At 31.3% G+C, this 17857-nt stretch overlaps 1 protein-coding gene across 1 annotated transcript in view; it reads right to left on the bottom strand.

The window, feature by feature from the left end:
• Positions 1-2099: 2099 nt before the first annotated feature.
• LOC129981376 (prostatic acid phosphatase-like) overlaps positions 2100-17857 on the bottom strand; it is a 33894-nt gene continuing 18136 nt past the window's right edge. Inside the window, exons 6-10 of the mRNA XM_056092202.1 lie at positions 14451-14546; positions 9623-9712; positions 6047-6167; positions 5023-5108; positions 2100-3162 (exon numbers count right to left, since the gene is read on the bottom strand). Coding sequence (XP_055948177.1) covers positions 2848-3162; positions 5023-5108; positions 6047-6167; positions 9623-9712; positions 14451-14546 — 708 coding nt within the window. The 3' untranslated portion in view covers positions 2100-2847. The remainder of the gene's footprint in view (positions 3163-5022; positions 5109-6046; positions 6168-9622; positions 9713-14450; positions 14547-17857) is intronic.

Genomic DNA, 17857 nt, shown 5'->3' with positions numbered 1-17857 from the left:
AAAGATCTATAAAATTAATATATTAATAATCTATATCTGTAATATTTAAATTTAATTTTTTCAGAAGATCGACCATTACAATACTGCTTGAAATCTTACAAATGAAATTAAAATAGAATTTTCTCCCTTTTTTTTATCGATATGATAATTTATGTTGTTAGGAAAGTATTTATACAGCATTTTCCGAACGACTCTTTTTCTCTGACAAAGTTGAGTTTTCCAAAACAAAATATTACAGGCATCGATCTGAATTTTTTACCAGATGTTCCCACATATGTGCCATTCACCTGAATAGACTTATAAAAAAATTTGTTCGCAATTATTAAAAAAATATAAAATATATTTCCAACTTGATATTTTTTTAATTTATTCATGACTGAATTAAGCTATCTTAACGTTCATTTCATATATCTCTTTAATGCCTATAGATTTTAAATTTACTGTTTTCTATTCAAATGAAAATTCTTTTATTTAAACACGAAAAATCAATATTTCCCCTTTTTCTTCCCCTTTCTCCTTTATCTGGGTGCACACATAGAGGTCAGTTTTGGATAGTCAACTCAACAACTTAAAACATATTATGTATGCAATGTTATGTAATTTTATAATATTAAAATACAATTCGGATGGCTTTTAAGTACTGGTTTTAGTGCTTCAGTTTTGAATTGTATGATACAGTGAGTATTTAAATATACTGTTTCTGATTTCTGTGCCTCAGAAAAAATTAAATTCATTTGAGTGTTGAACTTGCAATTTTTGAAAAATGTAATACGATATTGAACAATGAAATGCATATCTGTAATTTGCATATCTTGAATAAATAAAATATCTTCCTGAATTTCAAAAGACTCTCCAAATTTCTTTTTTGCGTGTGTAAATGATGACATGATGTGATATCATTATCTTACTTCACTTTATTCAAAGTCATCGCAGAGGCATCTTATCATATTTTATCACCAGAATATCACCCTTGATTAGCAACTAAAATGTGGCCTTATTTTAATCGGTAAAATTTATCTTTTTTTTCTGATTGCAAATAAATTAGATCTATAGAAAAAAATTGATTTGTTTGATTCAAAATCATAATTAGCTTTAGCTTTACAAAGAATTGAATGAAAACAACAATAAATATTCGGAAAGATGTTGTCGAACCTCCTTGTATCGAATCCTATGAAAAATTCGATATATAGAAATTTTTATAATTAGAATTTTTAAAATATGGAAATACAAATTGAATATTTTTGTATATAAACAAGAACATTTTTACCTTTTTAGGGCTAATGTGTATTTAATAAAAAATTAAACTATCAAAGAAATTCATTTAAAAATATATAAATAACAAAGATTCCTCAAAATCGTAACATTGCACTTGTTGAAATTTCCTGCTCCATTTGCCACTTCTTGATTTTTCATTTCACTGTCTACGCCTTTTTGTTAAGTTAAACGTCTCTTTCCCACTAAAAAATTTCTATTTAAGAATCATACTCACTATTAAAAAAAATCAGAAGTTAAACTGAATTTAAAGTTTCAAAAAACTCAAAAGTTCAAAATGAAATTAGTAGAATAGAAACTGTAATCTGTTAGATAGAGTTTAAGGAATAAGTCACTTTGGTAATATGCATAAAAACGCTTTGTTTTATCGAATTTTAATCTATTTCTTTCCCCTTAGATTGAAACTTACTACTACCGCCAAAACCTGTCTACAACTATAGAGTATAGTTAATATATATAGTTTTCATATGAATATTTTACCAATAACAAAACAGTGAATGATTTAATGCAGAAGAAAAAGGTGTAAATTTGAAAATTGAAATCTAGGTAAAATTTATAAATCAATTTTGATTTTATACCTCTTTTACCCAATATATATTATCGGCTTCAGTTTTCTAATTCAGGATTTCAGTTAACCATATTTTCCAAGATATTTGCAAAAACCGAACACTAAACAAAAATAAAACTATAAAAAAAATTGTTTACTAAATTTTTATGTTTCGAAACAAACGTAAAAATTTCTAATAAATACAATGTTTTAAAATGTTATGATTTTCAATAAATTTATTACTTTTTTTTTCAGAAAAAAAAAATATTTCTTTTTTTTTTCTCTTTGATCCAGGTACAAAATGTATGATTTTGTCACCATGTGTCACAATGGTAAGTGTTTCTCCGATGTCTAAGGGTAGTTTCCATAATTCGAGTTTTAGAGGAAAAAGTGTGTTAAGAATGTCATCAATTTAATCAAGAGCCTTTGCTGTTTGCACACAAATGGAAAGGAAAAAGATGGTTCCCATCTTTCAAGATGCTTCATTATATGCTTAATGTTTTCTGTAAATACTGATATTATTCTCTCTTGCAATCCTGGTTTCTGAATTTAAAGTTTCTTATAAAATCATGTATAAATTAATTTTATCTCCACATTTCTGTTGTTTTTGAAAATTTATCCACAATGAGGCTATAAAAGACGTAATCGTCCATCAATTCGGTCCATGATACTCTTGTCTTTGATTGCAATCTTATTAACCCCTATTTTCAATTTAAGGACCCTGTGAACTATCATTATTCATTCAAAAGGTGCTTGATTCGAAAATTATCTGCCTCTTGACACAATCAATATCATCCATTAAATTCTATCCATGATATTGTTGTCTTTGATTACAAACCTTTATAACCCGTATTTCCAACTCAAGGGAATATTGAGTTATCATTATTCACGCAAAATGTGCTTAATTCGTCGATGATATGCCTCTTAACACAATCAATTTTGTCCATCAAATTCTGCCAATGATATTTTTGTCTTTGATTGGAATAGTGACAGCCGTATTTCCAACTCAAGGGCCTTGTGGGTTTTCATTATTCTTTCAAAAGCTGTTTGATTCGTCGATGATCTGCTTCTTGACACTCCTTTTCCCAATTCAGTGGGTAAAGATCGGCTGTTTGTCTCTGTAACTCTTCCAGTGGGCAATACTCGCTGCATCCGGGCAATTGCAAAATGTAAGGGGGTGTGATGTGCTTTTCGGGTTCAGTTGCATTGGTTAGGAGTAATCTAATGCTATGATTTCCTCCTACTTCTTCATATAGCTCGAAGAGGATAGTGGAAGCGTAAGTTGGAATGCGGTCGTTGAACACCAAGAGAGCATTGAGAATGGCAGCCACATTACTGCCATGCTGAAAGAAAAAATTAGTATTGAATGTCACAAACTATATTTTTAATTTTATATATAGCACATTAAGTAATAGAATTTTATTCTCGCCATAAATCTATATACTATTAATACCATAGTAATGAGAATTCAATCAACTATAGGATGCATCGAATACAACCCAACCCTCAAAGAAATTAATGGAATCTTTCTCTTCATATCCGTAAATTTCGCAGAAATTGAAAGGATATTTAGCCTAAAAAGGATATGATTGAAATTTTGTCTGCTATGCAACTGTTTTGCCAAATTAACCTCTTCCCTCCCAGTTGTTCAATAATAAAATCTATTGCAAGAAACAAGATAGCTGCTAAGGCAATGTTCCTGCCGCTTTTATTGTTGGAGTGAGTGTACGAGTTTACAGATTTCAACTTGGAGTTGCAATTAAATATTTTGACAGTTCATTCAAAATATATTCAATAGGTTTGGTTTAATTATATTAATGTCCCGTTTGAAGCAACACTTAGGATATTTTGGGACGGACCTCGTAATTTTGAACCGCAGTCAGATGACGAGGACGACACCTGAGCTGGCACCCCCCTCTCCACACCACACCAGCGGGAGGACGTTTGGTCAGGACGGATTTAATTTAACGTGCAACTAACCCCCTTACACGACGGCTCTTCGGTGGAATCGGGTCTCGAACCTGAAACCCTCCGGTTCCGAAGCCAAGACCTTACCAACAGGCCACTGCGGCCCAAATATATTCAATAAGTTGTTGGAGTTCTTGTTTTTCTGGAATATTGCTTTTGACAGAAAACTATTGTATTGGAAGAAACTGGCCTTCCATAAAAAGCAAAACAAGTAAATTTAAATTTTTCTGCATATAAAGCATTATAGTAAATTTTAATCGCTCCTCATTAACAACTCGAGAAGCAGAAGGTGATCATTGTCACCCACCATCATCTATGTCTCACTGAAAGCAAATATCATCTTAGAAATCGCATTTTTTTTTTTTTTTCCTTTTACTGATTTCATAAACAAGAATTTAAAACAAAAATTATTTGTCATCCAGAACAGCTTTCCTTCTCTTTTCTGTACCAGGATATCAATTGTTTATTAAAACTTTAATAGCCGCTCACACAGAGTATGTCTGATAACCGGAGCAACTGTTGGTATTCTTTCACATAACATGTGCGTGATGATACCGCCTGAAGCTATTGGCTGGTACCACTCTCTAGTCAGGATTGATGAACGCAAACAAATGTGAGTATCGCCATTGGCTTCGTGTTGTTGTTGTTTGTTATGGTACTTGCCTTGGACAAGCCCGTTGTTACGAAGACAGCGATTTAAGCCGGTGGGGGAGCGTCCCTTGTTTTTTTAGTAGCGCCAACTAATGCCAAGAGTACGACTTTGCTACTCACGCATCACTCATTCGCTTGCACAACCCCTTTTTACAGGAGGGCACATTCACACATCTCACAGATAGAACAACGGAAGAACAACCATGCCCCAACCGGGACTCGACCCAGGACGCCCAGATCATGGGAAAGACGCGCTACCCTTATGCCAGGACGCTGGCCATAGGCTTCGTAATTCATCGTTACTTCTTTGATTTTATGTAATTACTGAATTTTGTTTGTTTTTAAAATTATCGCGTAAAAATATTATTTTGTTGTTAAATAGTTAAATGTGTTATATTAAATGTATTATTAGTATAGTTTTTGTTTTATATGTATGTGCATACATTTTAAATTATTTCATTGATTTGCATAAAAATTTTTTAATTAATTGTTCAAAACTATTGCTCCAATGACGTACACATGTGGCCATTAAAGTGTTAATCAACAGAGTACTGAAAAATGCATAGAAAATATGAAATACTTACTCCGGAATACACATAAACCTTCAACTTGGAATTCGGATTCTGTATTTTTTCTTTCATTTTTCCTATTATCTTCTCAAGTACTGGGCCTACAAAAAAAATTACAAAATGACTTAAAGTTATGAAAAAATTCTACAGTAGTTTATTAAATTAATAAAAATAACAGAAGTCTTTAAAAAAATTGAATGATGTATTCAGAATTCATAACTTTCTTTTAGCTCTGATCTGAAATTAGGGAGTCTGATTGATTTTAAAACAGAAAAAAATTGCTAATACATATTTTTAAATATAACAAAACTGCAAAAATAATTTGAAGAACAATTTCAAACAAACAAACTTATAATTCCCTCTTTCAATCGATCCACTATAAAGCAGCTAATGGAATTCTTTCAAGAAATCATTTAGACGTTGTTTATCATTAACATTTTTAACCTTCCATGCTGAAATATTAAAAAAGAATGATTTAAATTAAATTAAAATGAATTTTTTTAAAAATGTAAAATCTGTGGGGTTTTTTTCCCCAGATATTGCACTTAGACCATTTTCGTTGCTAATTCTCCAAAGATAATGATTTCAAATGTCATCAAAATTTGCATTTGAAATTACCATCTACAGTTCAATAACTTTTTTAATTTAGGTGATACATTATTTAAAACCGTGGTTTATAAGAGCATTTTCATGTAAATATTCTGGGCAATTTTTGTCATTTGAAACTAGAAATTCATAAATCCTATTTGAAAAATAAAAACAATTAAAAATTTATAAAATGCCTTAAAACTTTGCATTAATTTTAAAATTTCATTTTTAAAAATTTTTTAATTGAGTTTATCTTTTTATTTCAGTCAGGTTTCAAATAATATAGTGTAAGTGTTATGCATTGTAAAAATGATTTATAATTTTGGGGTGATACTTGCTACATAATATTTTAACTTTAAAAGGCTGTTACACAAAAGCTTTCCTTATTTGAAAAATTTATCTTTTTCTATTTTCTGTTTATTTTTCTGATTCACTTAACATGGAATCTCACCAGCTCTCAGTCTGTGTAGCAGTCTAGTCTTGAAATGGAAATGATAACAGATATTGCTGTTCTTCTCTAAAGCTTCCCAAGTACTCTCTGCCCAGCTTGGAATTGTCAGGTTTTCGGTTTTCTGAAAGAAATAAGAAACTAAACTAGTGAGGCCATTCTTCTTGTACTTCATGAATGTTATTTTCATATATATATCGCCTATATTTAAGATATCACAAATTACTTCAAACTTTGTTTTTTCTCTTCGTGGTGCAATAAATTCTTCGAAATCTCCGTAACTAGAGGAAAACAAGCATGTACGAAAAAATGCTACAACCCTTTTGCCATTCTCCTTTTCATTTAATCAGAGCGAGCGCGAAGAGATAGCGAATGGTGCGAGCAAAAAATGCTCCACATTCGTAAGAACCTCGTGCCATTCTTTGATTTTTATAAAGGAAAATACTTTCTATTTGCTTTGTTTTGTTTGAATCTGAATATACATACATTTGAGAATTAACATGCGATATTTAGAAATATCACGCCCACCAAACAATTGAATTTTAAATTTTACTCTCCTTTAATGAGATTCTAATCAAGCCAATAATATGCTTATGTCTAATAATACTGGTTACGATTATAAAATTATTTTTAAAAAGTTATCTTCTACGATACATTATATGTGTGAAAAAATTACAAAATCCAGATAAAGTTATTCTTTACAATTAATAATTTTTTCCTGTTCTTATCTAGACATAGTATAAAATAAAGTCTCATGAAAGCGTCTGCATGTTTGAAAAAGAAAAACTCGGAAAATACTTATGTGATATTGGGTGATATTTGTACCATTTTGTAGTACATATATTCGGGAAGGTTTTAGTGTATTAAAGTCATATCAAAATAAAAAAAAGTTTTTTTAATTTTTTTATAATTACGATTTATTTTATAATTGCGATTTTAATTATTTTCCTACTACGATTCACGGATGCGTAAAATAGCAATATCTGTGCTTTGCACTTACCTGCGCATGTGCGAGAACCTCAAACTGAGCATGCGCAAATAGCAAGAGCTGTGGTATGCATATGCGATACATTTCTTTGTTTACGTCTGCTTTTAAACAGCGATTCAAAACTCATTATGCCCCAAAAAAGGAAATCCAACCTCGGCCAAAGTACATTAAATGCCAAAATGTTTCGTTTGTTGCGCGATAGTGATCATGTAGAGGAAAGAAACGTTAGGTTAGCGAACATCAGAGAAAGAATGTCCACACTTATGAATGTGTCTTCTGTTGAGCGAAGTAACCTTCTCGCTTTAAATCGCACTGCAAATGAATTGCAGAGATAGAATAAATCTCATGAGGAGCGAAATGATCGCACAGTCAATATAGTTTAAAAAGTAATATTATGAAGCCAGCCGAATTTTATTTTCATATAAGATTATACAGAGTTGATAAACAAGTGTGGCACAATGGGTACAATGACATAAGTGTATATTTTTAAATTTTAAAACAGCTTTTCTATTGTATATTTTAGTGAATTGTTTTTCGTTTAAAGGGGTCTGTTGCACGTTAAATCAGTCAGGCCAAACGTCTTCCCGCTGGTATGGTGTGGTGTGAAGAGGGGTATGCCAGCTCAGGTGTCGTCCTCGTCATCTGACCGTGGTTCAAAATTACGAGATCCATCCCAAAATTGCCCTAGTGTTGCTTTACAACGGGACATTAATATAGCTAAACTAAACTAAACCAGTAAATTGTTTTATCTATGGACATATTATATTTTAACTTTTTAACAGTCTAAATATTTCTGAATGTGTGCTATAAAAAGTTGTTTAGCAGTTATTCTTGTTGATTTCTAAATATATTTTTATGTTTGTTTGAAGTTGCGTGAGATGCTAATGCCATATTGTGTGGAAGCTAGACTTAAATTTAAAGCTAATTTTTCCTCTTGGATGTTATGCCACGAGCAACGCTGTCCAGGTACTGCTAGTTTAAAATAAACATCAAAAGGAAATCAATTAATCTGAATCCTGATTGTTTTTTAAAAAACAATAATTGCTGAATAATGTAATTATTAGCTTTATTTTTAATAATATTAATCGACAGATATCAATAATTGAATTGGGCAAAGTCGATTATATTTTTTATCTCGTCAAGTCAATAAAGAAAAAAACCCACTTATCTCAATTATTTATTTTAAAAATAACGATTAAAAAAATCCGTTGCTTATCGACATTATTCCTTCATTTCCTTTTTATTATTTGTATTCTTTTTCTACTCCTGAATGCCAGGTTTCGAATTAGCAAATACTTGACACATTTCTATATTCACAGGAGGGGGTCTTCTATACATTCCTCCCCATCGAAATCATAAATATTTATTGTTTGGTCTTGCTCACAAAAAAAATTTCAAAGAAGCTGCAAAATTTTCAACTACGCCGTAGTGTTACTTGATTAATCTTCTAGAAAATTTTATTCCAATTCAGAATTTCAGTTTCGTTTTTGACACTAAAATCACTTTTTTATCTATTTTGCTTTCGTAAATCAATTTCAACAAAATTGTTTTATGGCTGTTTAAAAGATTTGAAGCCAGACCTGACAACTTAGCTACACATTTAACCAAGCTAGATCACTTTGGTCCAGACAAAGGAATGTGAATCATTGGAAAGACACCCTCCCAGGGAGTGAGAAATTCCACGAATGTCAATCGTTGACGTTGGTTGAAAATGAAGCTCTACAGGGTGTTCATTAATTATTGTCGGGGTTTCCGTACCTCATAACTTTCGAATAAAAAATATTACGTAAAACCGATTACGTATTCGTAAATTACAACTCAAAGAATTTTATTAATGATATTAAAGTGTAAAGCTTGCACAATTTGCACTTTGTAGGCATTCAGCTGAAGGCGATTATGTATTCGTAAATTACAACTCAAAGCAAATGCGCTAAGATCGCATTGTTGCCAAGCAAAATTCTTTGAGTTGTAATTTACGAATACGTAATCGGTTTTTACGTAATATTTTTTATTCGAAAGTTATGAGGTACGGAAACCCCGACAATAATTAATGAACGCCTGTACTTCAAACCAGATAGTATTATACGATGTAATGATCATTCTAAACGAATAATTTTGTACGCATTTGAATATGTTGGTTCAGAAATAAAGAATTTTGATAATAAAAAGCGAATGATAATATTAATTGTGATCACATTAAACCTTTCTTTATTGATCCAGCCCAAACCGCCTCGAAAATTTTATCCTGGCAGATCGGTTTCTGCTTCAAACGAGGAGTGCAGGATGTGAAACGAGTTATCACCAAGAATGTCCTCGCTTCAAATTTAGTATCCTTTGTTTGAAAAAGAAAAAAAAAAAAAAAAAAAACGCCACGATAGAATTTGCACGACCGGTTATGTTGAGTCAGTAGTGAAAGGATTAAGTGACATCCACTGTATATATTCAAATACATGCGTTAGGACACTCGGTGTTTTTATAATGGCGGTTGGAGGGGCAATGGGTACAGACCCTGTATATGTATTGTGGAAATTAGGCATGTCTTGAACTTTTTCTATAAAATAGACTTGAATAAGAAAGAATGAATGAGTTACCTCCGCCAGCAATGTCTTGTAGAGACTTCCGGCAGCTCCGTAGTTATCGACAGGAAGGCCGCTGTGCTCAGACCAAAATCTGTAAAGATCCTGAAAAGACAGAGAGTAATGACTTTAAACTATTCTAACAAACCGTTGTCGATCTTTAATATAGTATTTCATGGAATACTGTTAATTTACCAAAGAACTCATTAATTTTTTCTAACCGCAACTCCTTTCATCTGCGATATGCATAGTAAAAATAAATAAAGATTTTTAAAAATGTTTTTTTATTAGTGAAATAAGTAAAAAACAAACATTTTTATTTATTAAATATTCAGGATTTGACGGTAAGCAAAAGCATGCAACACTTTTCAATTTCAACAAAAAACCAATCAAAAATTTCAAATAAAATTTCAATCAGTTAAAAATACTTTTAAAAAATTTTTATAGATGGTTTTTTTTTTCTAATTTTCTTTTCTTGTTAATCACACCCATTCAGGCTCATTTGTTTATCACTCTTTATAGTAACTCATGCAAGTACGATTTCTGAATCGAATCAAGATCTTTATGTATGCAAATGTATGCAGAGTATCCCTTCTAACAATGGTTCAATAACTAATTTCTAAACCATTGGAGATAGATATACAGGATCTGAATTCATGGGACAAACTTTAATTGTAGATAAAATGCATATAGAAAAGCACTTTTTGTATAGCAATGTGAGGTCAAAAATGGAAAGTTTGGACTGTAAAAACAAAAATGCTGAGGAAATAAAAAGAAAGCAGTTTACTTATAATACTACAGTAAGTGTATGAATGTGCCACTGTAAACATCGATGCAGTAGCGCCTAGCAAGTGATCTGCTCTCTTTTGAAGATGCATGTTGCTTCTTGAACAGTTGCAGTAGCAATTGAAAGTTTTGCAATGAAGTTCTGATCAGAGCCAATTGGAATGTCGTAGACACTGCATTTTCCTGCCTTGCTTTTACTGACTTATACTTACTTCTTTCGTCTACACTTTTCATTTTAGACATCATATTGCTAAGCGAAAAAAAAAAAGTATCTTTGTGCATATTTTACTTATCCTTACTTTTGCCCCTGAATTCCGAGACACCCTTATAGTTCCACTAAAATCATATCATATTAAGGCTAATATTTTGTGTTGTTTCTGGTAGTAAGCGTCAGCTCTTAAAAATTACAAAATCTAAACATTTGTACAGTTTTCCGACCCTATTAGTCATATTTATTAAAATATGCTAGGAACATTAAAAATTTAATCAAAAAATGCTCCATTCTTCTATGATCAAAATTAACGGAGTTACGAAGCATTATTTTTTTTATTTTAGACCAATCAACGATTTTATAGAAGAGACGTGCTTTGACTAGATGATTTTCCTCAATACAACACAACACAAATTTGGATGATTGAATAGGGAGTTACCTAACTATCAGCCTTACCAGGTTTTCAATTACCTAAGAGTCCGCAATATTAAAAGCCCCCGAAATTTTGACATACAAAGTGGCCATAAAATAACTTTCCTTATTTGACGGCATTTACAGCTAAAACGAATGAAAGAAATGAAACCACATTTCATATACAGACTGTGGAAGGCACGGGAAAATAAATTCCGTAGGAAAAGAAATTAGTACTAAAAGTTGCCGATAGGGGAAATATTGGCGCTGCTGTTGTCACGAACGAACGAGGAACGCGCCTTGCCTGAATGGCGATCCACATTGACTAGCCTTAGGAAATATTGTGGGGAGATGAGGTTCATTCTTATTTTAATGAGTCTTACAATACTCAGAACTGCCATATTTAGTCATGTGAACATCTCACTTTGATCCAAGGAATGCCATTGCATTCTCCAAATGTGACTGTGTTATGCGATTTCATGGCCAATTTCATAACGGACTGTACTTTTTGGAGAATCTCACTCAAACAGGTCCTATTACCTACACCATTAATCGCGAAAAATATCGACGAATGCTGCAAACTTTTATTATTCCACAACAGCAGCAAAGAGAGTGCTTGGACTCAATAATTTTTCTGCAAAAAGGTGCACGGCTACATATTCATCGTTCAGTATAGAATCTTTTATGACAACAATTCGGTTCTGAGAGAGTTATCAGTCAATATTTTCAGACGGAATGCCCCCCCCCCGTTCCCTAGATATCACCCGATGTAACTCTTGGCCGGAGGGGGGGGGGTACCTGAAATCCGTAGTATACACTGGTGGCGTTGCAAATCTGCATCTCTTGAAACAAAACATAGGAAGAGCTGTTATGAACATCGAAACTGATAGTTTACAAATGGGCAGTAGAAACCGTCATATTCTATATCCAATATGTTGTACACAGGGAAGGTCAGCATATTGAAAATGTTGCATGGAATCCAAGGAACTTAAAAGTTGATGAATAGAATATTTTCTGTGAGTTTCATGAATATATTCATAACTGTACTCCTTCAGCACCAGTATTTCCCCTAACGGCAACTTTTTGACTCTTTTTTTTTTTTCAGGAACTTATTTCTCCGTGCTTTTCAAAGTCTATATATGAAAAGTGATTTCCTTTCTTTCATTCGTCTTAGTTGCAGATGCCGCCAAACGTGGAAATTTATTTTATGGATTCAAATTAAAATCAAGTATCATTTAAATTCTAAAAAAAAAACATTCTAATATTCCTAATTAATTATATTTTACAAATCTTGTATTGCGTTGCTAAAACTAAATTTTTTAAACGAGACTGTGATTAACTGTTTTAAGAGTTTATCAAAATTCACTACATAATTTTTTGATGCAGAAAACTAAAAACAGTAAAAAATAAATAAAAAAATACCTGATATAAGAAGTTAAAGGGGTCCCCGAAACTTATATTGCCCATGAACCCCTAGAGGGCTTAATCCAGTCCTAAGACAGCCTTTAATATGGTTTAAAATAATGAAATTCGATTTTTGATAATTAGTTTATAAAAAATATCTGGTTCTCATCAGAAAAATCTCATTTCTCATTTATTACAGCAAAAACAAGTTAAAAGACTCGCTTAAATGATGGATTCAGAGAGAGAATCATCAGTAGGCTTAGGTCTGGTAAGACTCAATAAGACATTACTTAAGGTTTAAGAATATCTCAATCGATAGTATCTAGTTCATGGTGGTTCGTTCCAAACTATAGATACCTTTATTAGTAATATTATCCAAGATTTCTCTAGAGCTACTACACCAGCAGATAATGGATATATGGTACTAAATGCACGATACTATACAATATTTCAAAAGTGATGGGGAAAACTTTAAAAGCAGGGCAGGTATATAGAAACAAACTATTTTAATAGAAGAATATGGTATACAGCAAGGAAAGCTGAACACGTGTCGATTCGTCAATAAATTTAGAAAATATATGTAACAATTAACATGGACAGTTAAAAGGCGTGTAAATTAACAATAGTCAATATCAATGATCCATGAATAACATTATGCAAAACTGTTTTCATTTCGAACGCAAACCATAAACCACAAAAAGTAAGTCCTATCCGCCTCGAAAGCACACGAAAGAAACTGAATTACTGTACAGCCGCGACAACATTGGCAAGAATTAAAACCACCTCCCGAAAAAGACATGTCCCGATATCGATAGGAGGTAACTAACCCTACATCATTTCTGTACCCACCAGGACAGAGTGAACCAACCACTATAGCGGAAGCTTCTTATCCCCATATCTGAAGTGACTCTTGGTGGGGCATTTCGAATGAGAAATTATTTAAACTCTTAAATTATTTCGTTGATACTGCATTCATTTGCCGCCGTCATCATACGACATACTTGTACAACTTTGAATGCTATTATTCTTTAAAACGTATTTTTGAGGTATTTTAAATACACAGGGATTGAGTCTTTCCCTAACTACAAAAAAGTTATTACAAAAGAATAATTTAATATTATATTGTAAAATTTTTACTATGGAAAATATTCCTGCTCTTAACTCTTTTAGGCCAACAGATAGAGCAACTAATAGAGAAGTGGTGATTTTACATTCTGTTGTTATCAAAATGGCGACAACAAAGGGAAAAGTTTAATGTTTTTGGCTCCATGAATATGAATCGGCTGTTATTGTTCAGTGTCAACTTTGAAGTTACATAAAAGACAGTGTTTGTAACGCCAGTAACGTTTGTATTAATACACTCAAAGTTAGTATCATTCAGACTGTGTCTAATGTGACAGTCGAAATGATGCACAATACTTAGTGAGAATGGAAATGTCTCCTTGATATTAGAACAATCTTCTTATTTTGTTTAATCTCCATCTGGCGATCCAATTTAGCTGTCTCATAACATGTATACAAAATGTTATTACAATAAATCGATTTTTTTTTCAGGTATCCTATTTTTACAGAAATTATCCCGTGGATATGTGGCGAAAGGAGTAAAGAATGATGTGTAACGGCATAGGATGTTTTATTTCACAAGGAAACTCAAAGTTCATGGAGCAAAATACAGTCGAAACACAAAAAAAACAGCGTAGAAACTTGCAACACAAACTAATAACGAATTTCTAATTTGAAACCAGGTAGAAACAGCGCTCAGAATGAACAAATAAAACCCATTCAATTCTAGTGAACGAATTTCCTAAAGTTTCCACGGATCTCGGCTTCTAAAAAAGGTAAAATCAAAATTTCTTTTATTTCCCGAATCTTTTATTTCTATCGCCAAAGTCGTTAAATTCTCTGCCAAGCGATTGCCAAGTTAGTCGACAGGATCGAGGTCAATGGTTTGGCATCCGTTACGAATTTCTGAAAATATCTCTTTTTCACTATAAGATTAACTGCGCAAAGAAAAAGCATGAAAGAACTCACCTGATATCCTTCCATAAATTTTTTTCCACCCTTGCTTCTAATCATGACAGACTTGTCCAATTCAGATGCTGGGCAGTTGGGAAGAGAGTTCAAATACTATCAACAAAACAAAAAGAAATATATCTTAGTTTTCTTATCATAACATTTCATTAAAATAGCCATTTTTAAAGGCTTGTTTGAAATAATTTTTAGATGAATGTTGCTAGTTTTTATCATATATAAGCTTAAGATAAGGCCTGCTGTTACTGGAGTTACATAATCAACTATGATAATTCTTTATTTGTGCTTTTCTTATTCGCTAAGCATATTGACGAAAATTTAAAATAAAGATCCAAATTAAATTAAAATTTAATTTTTCTGAAAATAAATAACACATTTATGGAGAACTATAAAGCTCCTCTTTGTTTCTTTCAAAACTTCGGTTTCTTATAAATTTTAAAATTCATCAGACACGGAATTGTTACAAAAAGCAAATGTCAATGGATACTTTCCAAGGATAAGGATGGAATATCCTTGGAAGATTTACTTTTAGAAAATTTCGAAATTTTGAAATTCCATGAAACAACTCAGAATTAATGGCCCTCTTGCAATAAATAGCAACGAAGTTACAATCAAAAATTTTGGAGAGATCCCAATAAATATAGAGTTAAAGCATAACAAATCAATTTCACATTGGATTAAATGAATGAAAATATCATGTGAGTGTTAAATTATTTTGCGTTGTTAAAGTTGAATTAAATAATACTCTCTTTTTTTCATTGTCAGGCATTGTGGATGTATAATGGAATAACATCAGAAATGAACATTGAATAGAGAACGGAACAATATTCTTGAGACGCATTTTGAATTACGTGCAAGAAGAAACTGATAGAAATGGAAAATAACTTGAAAGCTTTTCTAAATACATCCGTGCTCCATCCGCCGTTATTTAAATTGCATGAAACAAAAATAATATATGAAATACATAGTATTATACTTTGAAGATTTATTAAATACCGCTTGTATTCATTATTTCTTCCGATGAAAAATAATTGGAAAAGTCAATTGTACTTTAAACCAAACAACGCCCACTAACAAGTACATGTAGTGAAGCAAATATATTTGTTTTGGTTTATTTTGTCTTCCATTAATATCAATCGGAATTCTTTTGAATTACTTTGGGAGAATCCATAAAAGTTTTAAAAATAAAACATTAAATAAGTTTTATATTTAATCTCCAAATTTGGTAACATTAAAATGATAATATGTTTTGCTTTGTGTTTAGTCGAATTATTATTTAACTAGATATGATATTTCTAGCTTCTAAATGTATTATTTAAGCTATGATTAGAAATATCATAATACAAAAAGGTTTTTTTCAATTTTGAAACAATTAATACTACACAAACTAAATTAAATAATTATCATTAATAAAAAAAGCAATTTTATTAATAATTTTATTTTTATGAAAAGATGAACTAGATTAAAAAGGAACCAGATTAAATTTAATCCAGTTCATGTTTAGTCCAAGAAGTTCAGGAAATAAAAAATTACTATAAAAATAAAAAATATCAATTAACAATACATTTGTCTTTATAAAGTATAACTCATTCACATAATAGTTCATTTTTCTGTGTATGAGCCATCGAGGTGATTTGCCACTTAAATTAAATACAAAAAAGGCAAGTTGTTCGAATGGTTATTTTTTCGCCTATCTACTTTTTTTTTTAAATCTTTTTGCGTACCCTTTTTATATTAATAATTCTTTTTTTTTTGTAGCCCTTTTTAATCCATTTCACTTCAGGCAATCAGAGTGATTGGCTAAATGGAAGGCACCACACTGATTTTTACATGATTTTTCCGGTAGATACCTGATAGATAATGAAAGGAGCTACAGCAATGAATTGTTTTGAAATGATAATGAATGTGTTTGTTTTTTATTCTTGTTCTGTAAGTTCCATAAAACACTGGAAAATTTTTTTTAGAAATATGTAGCCTGTCTAAAGAAATATGTAACATTCAAAAACACTTCACAAGTTTAAAAATTATTTTGGAAACAAAAAAAAAGGATATAAATTGATATAATAAAACTTGACCTATTTGGAACATCTTGCAGCTAAAACAAATCTGCGGAAATACCCTAAAATCGGCATTTGATTCATATAAAATTTATCTAGTAAAAAACGAACCTCTAAAGCTTCGCTGGCATAAGATCAATTTTTAAATCAAAATATGTCTTAAGAAACATTTGAAGACATATCAAATTTCTTATGTAAGAAAATTTAACAGGTAATTAGAATTCAACTATAGAGTAGAGCACCCTATGCAGATTGATTATTACAGCAGGCATATATCTTTTTTACTTTCTTGCAAAGAAATCGTATTTTGAAACAGCAATATAATCATAAAGAAATGCTTTTTAAAAAGGTTGATGAATTTTAGCATTTTACGCTGAAACCAAAAAAGCATTTTTGGAATTATTTCTGTCTATCTGTCTGTGAATTCAATAGCTCAAAAACACAATGAGCTAGTTAGATGAAATTTGTTATGGGAACAAAATTTTATATCGCGGTCAAACTTTGGGCAAAATCCATTGAAGTGATGTATGTCTGTCTATGTTCAGATTAATACAAATTACTCAAAAATGACCGGAAAAAAAGTGGTTGGTATATGAAATTTGCCATAGTTATTCACTGACAGAATTATAGATATGTATAAAAGTATGGGTTAAATTATCCAAGAGATTGCCTCTCTATCCATCTATCTATTCGTGCATATGTGAACACATTAACTCAAAAACACAGCAGACTAGATGAGTTAATTTTAGTATATAACAATCTTATCAGAATTGTAGATATGCATCAAATTTTGGATCAAATTCAGGAAAGAATTGTATGCCAATGTGTTTATTAATCTGACAGCTCGAAAACGTTGCCAACAAGAATTATGAAATATGTTAAGTGGTTTTAAAACTAAACAGGTAATCTGTACAAAATTTTGGATCCAATCAGATGGAATTTACAGACGCATGCGTGATTCTTTGCAATATACTATAAAGCTAAACACAAAATGCATCGAATTAATCAGAAAACATTTCGAATGGTTGATTGCCTGTCTTACTTAACAAAACTGAAATTTGAATATTGTTACATATGTCGTTGTTTTTTGATTATACTGTGAGAAATTCAGCAAGCTCAGCAGAGAATAAGGGCGTTTTATTCTGCAAGAAAACAAGAAACTTAGATAAATGAATAGAACAAAAACAACATTTGCAGAAATCAACAACACACATTCAAACATCAAGTCATTGTTAAACAACAGTTTGATCTTTATTCTGAGCACAACAGCGCTATATTCACATAGCGAAGATTGCTACATTCTTAGATCTAAAAGGAGAATCCTGCTTATATGTACTCCTCTGTTTATAT

This window comes from Argiope bruennichi, chromosome 8 (assembly GCF_947563725.1).
Source record: "Argiope bruennichi chromosome 8, qqArgBrue1.1, whole genome shotgun sequence".
Classification (NCBI taxonomy): domain Eukaryota; kingdom Metazoa; phylum Arthropoda; class Arachnida; order Araneae; family Araneidae; genus Argiope; species Argiope bruennichi.
Note: the sequence above shows the minus strand (reverse complement) of the source record. Positions and strands in the feature narration are given on the sequence as shown.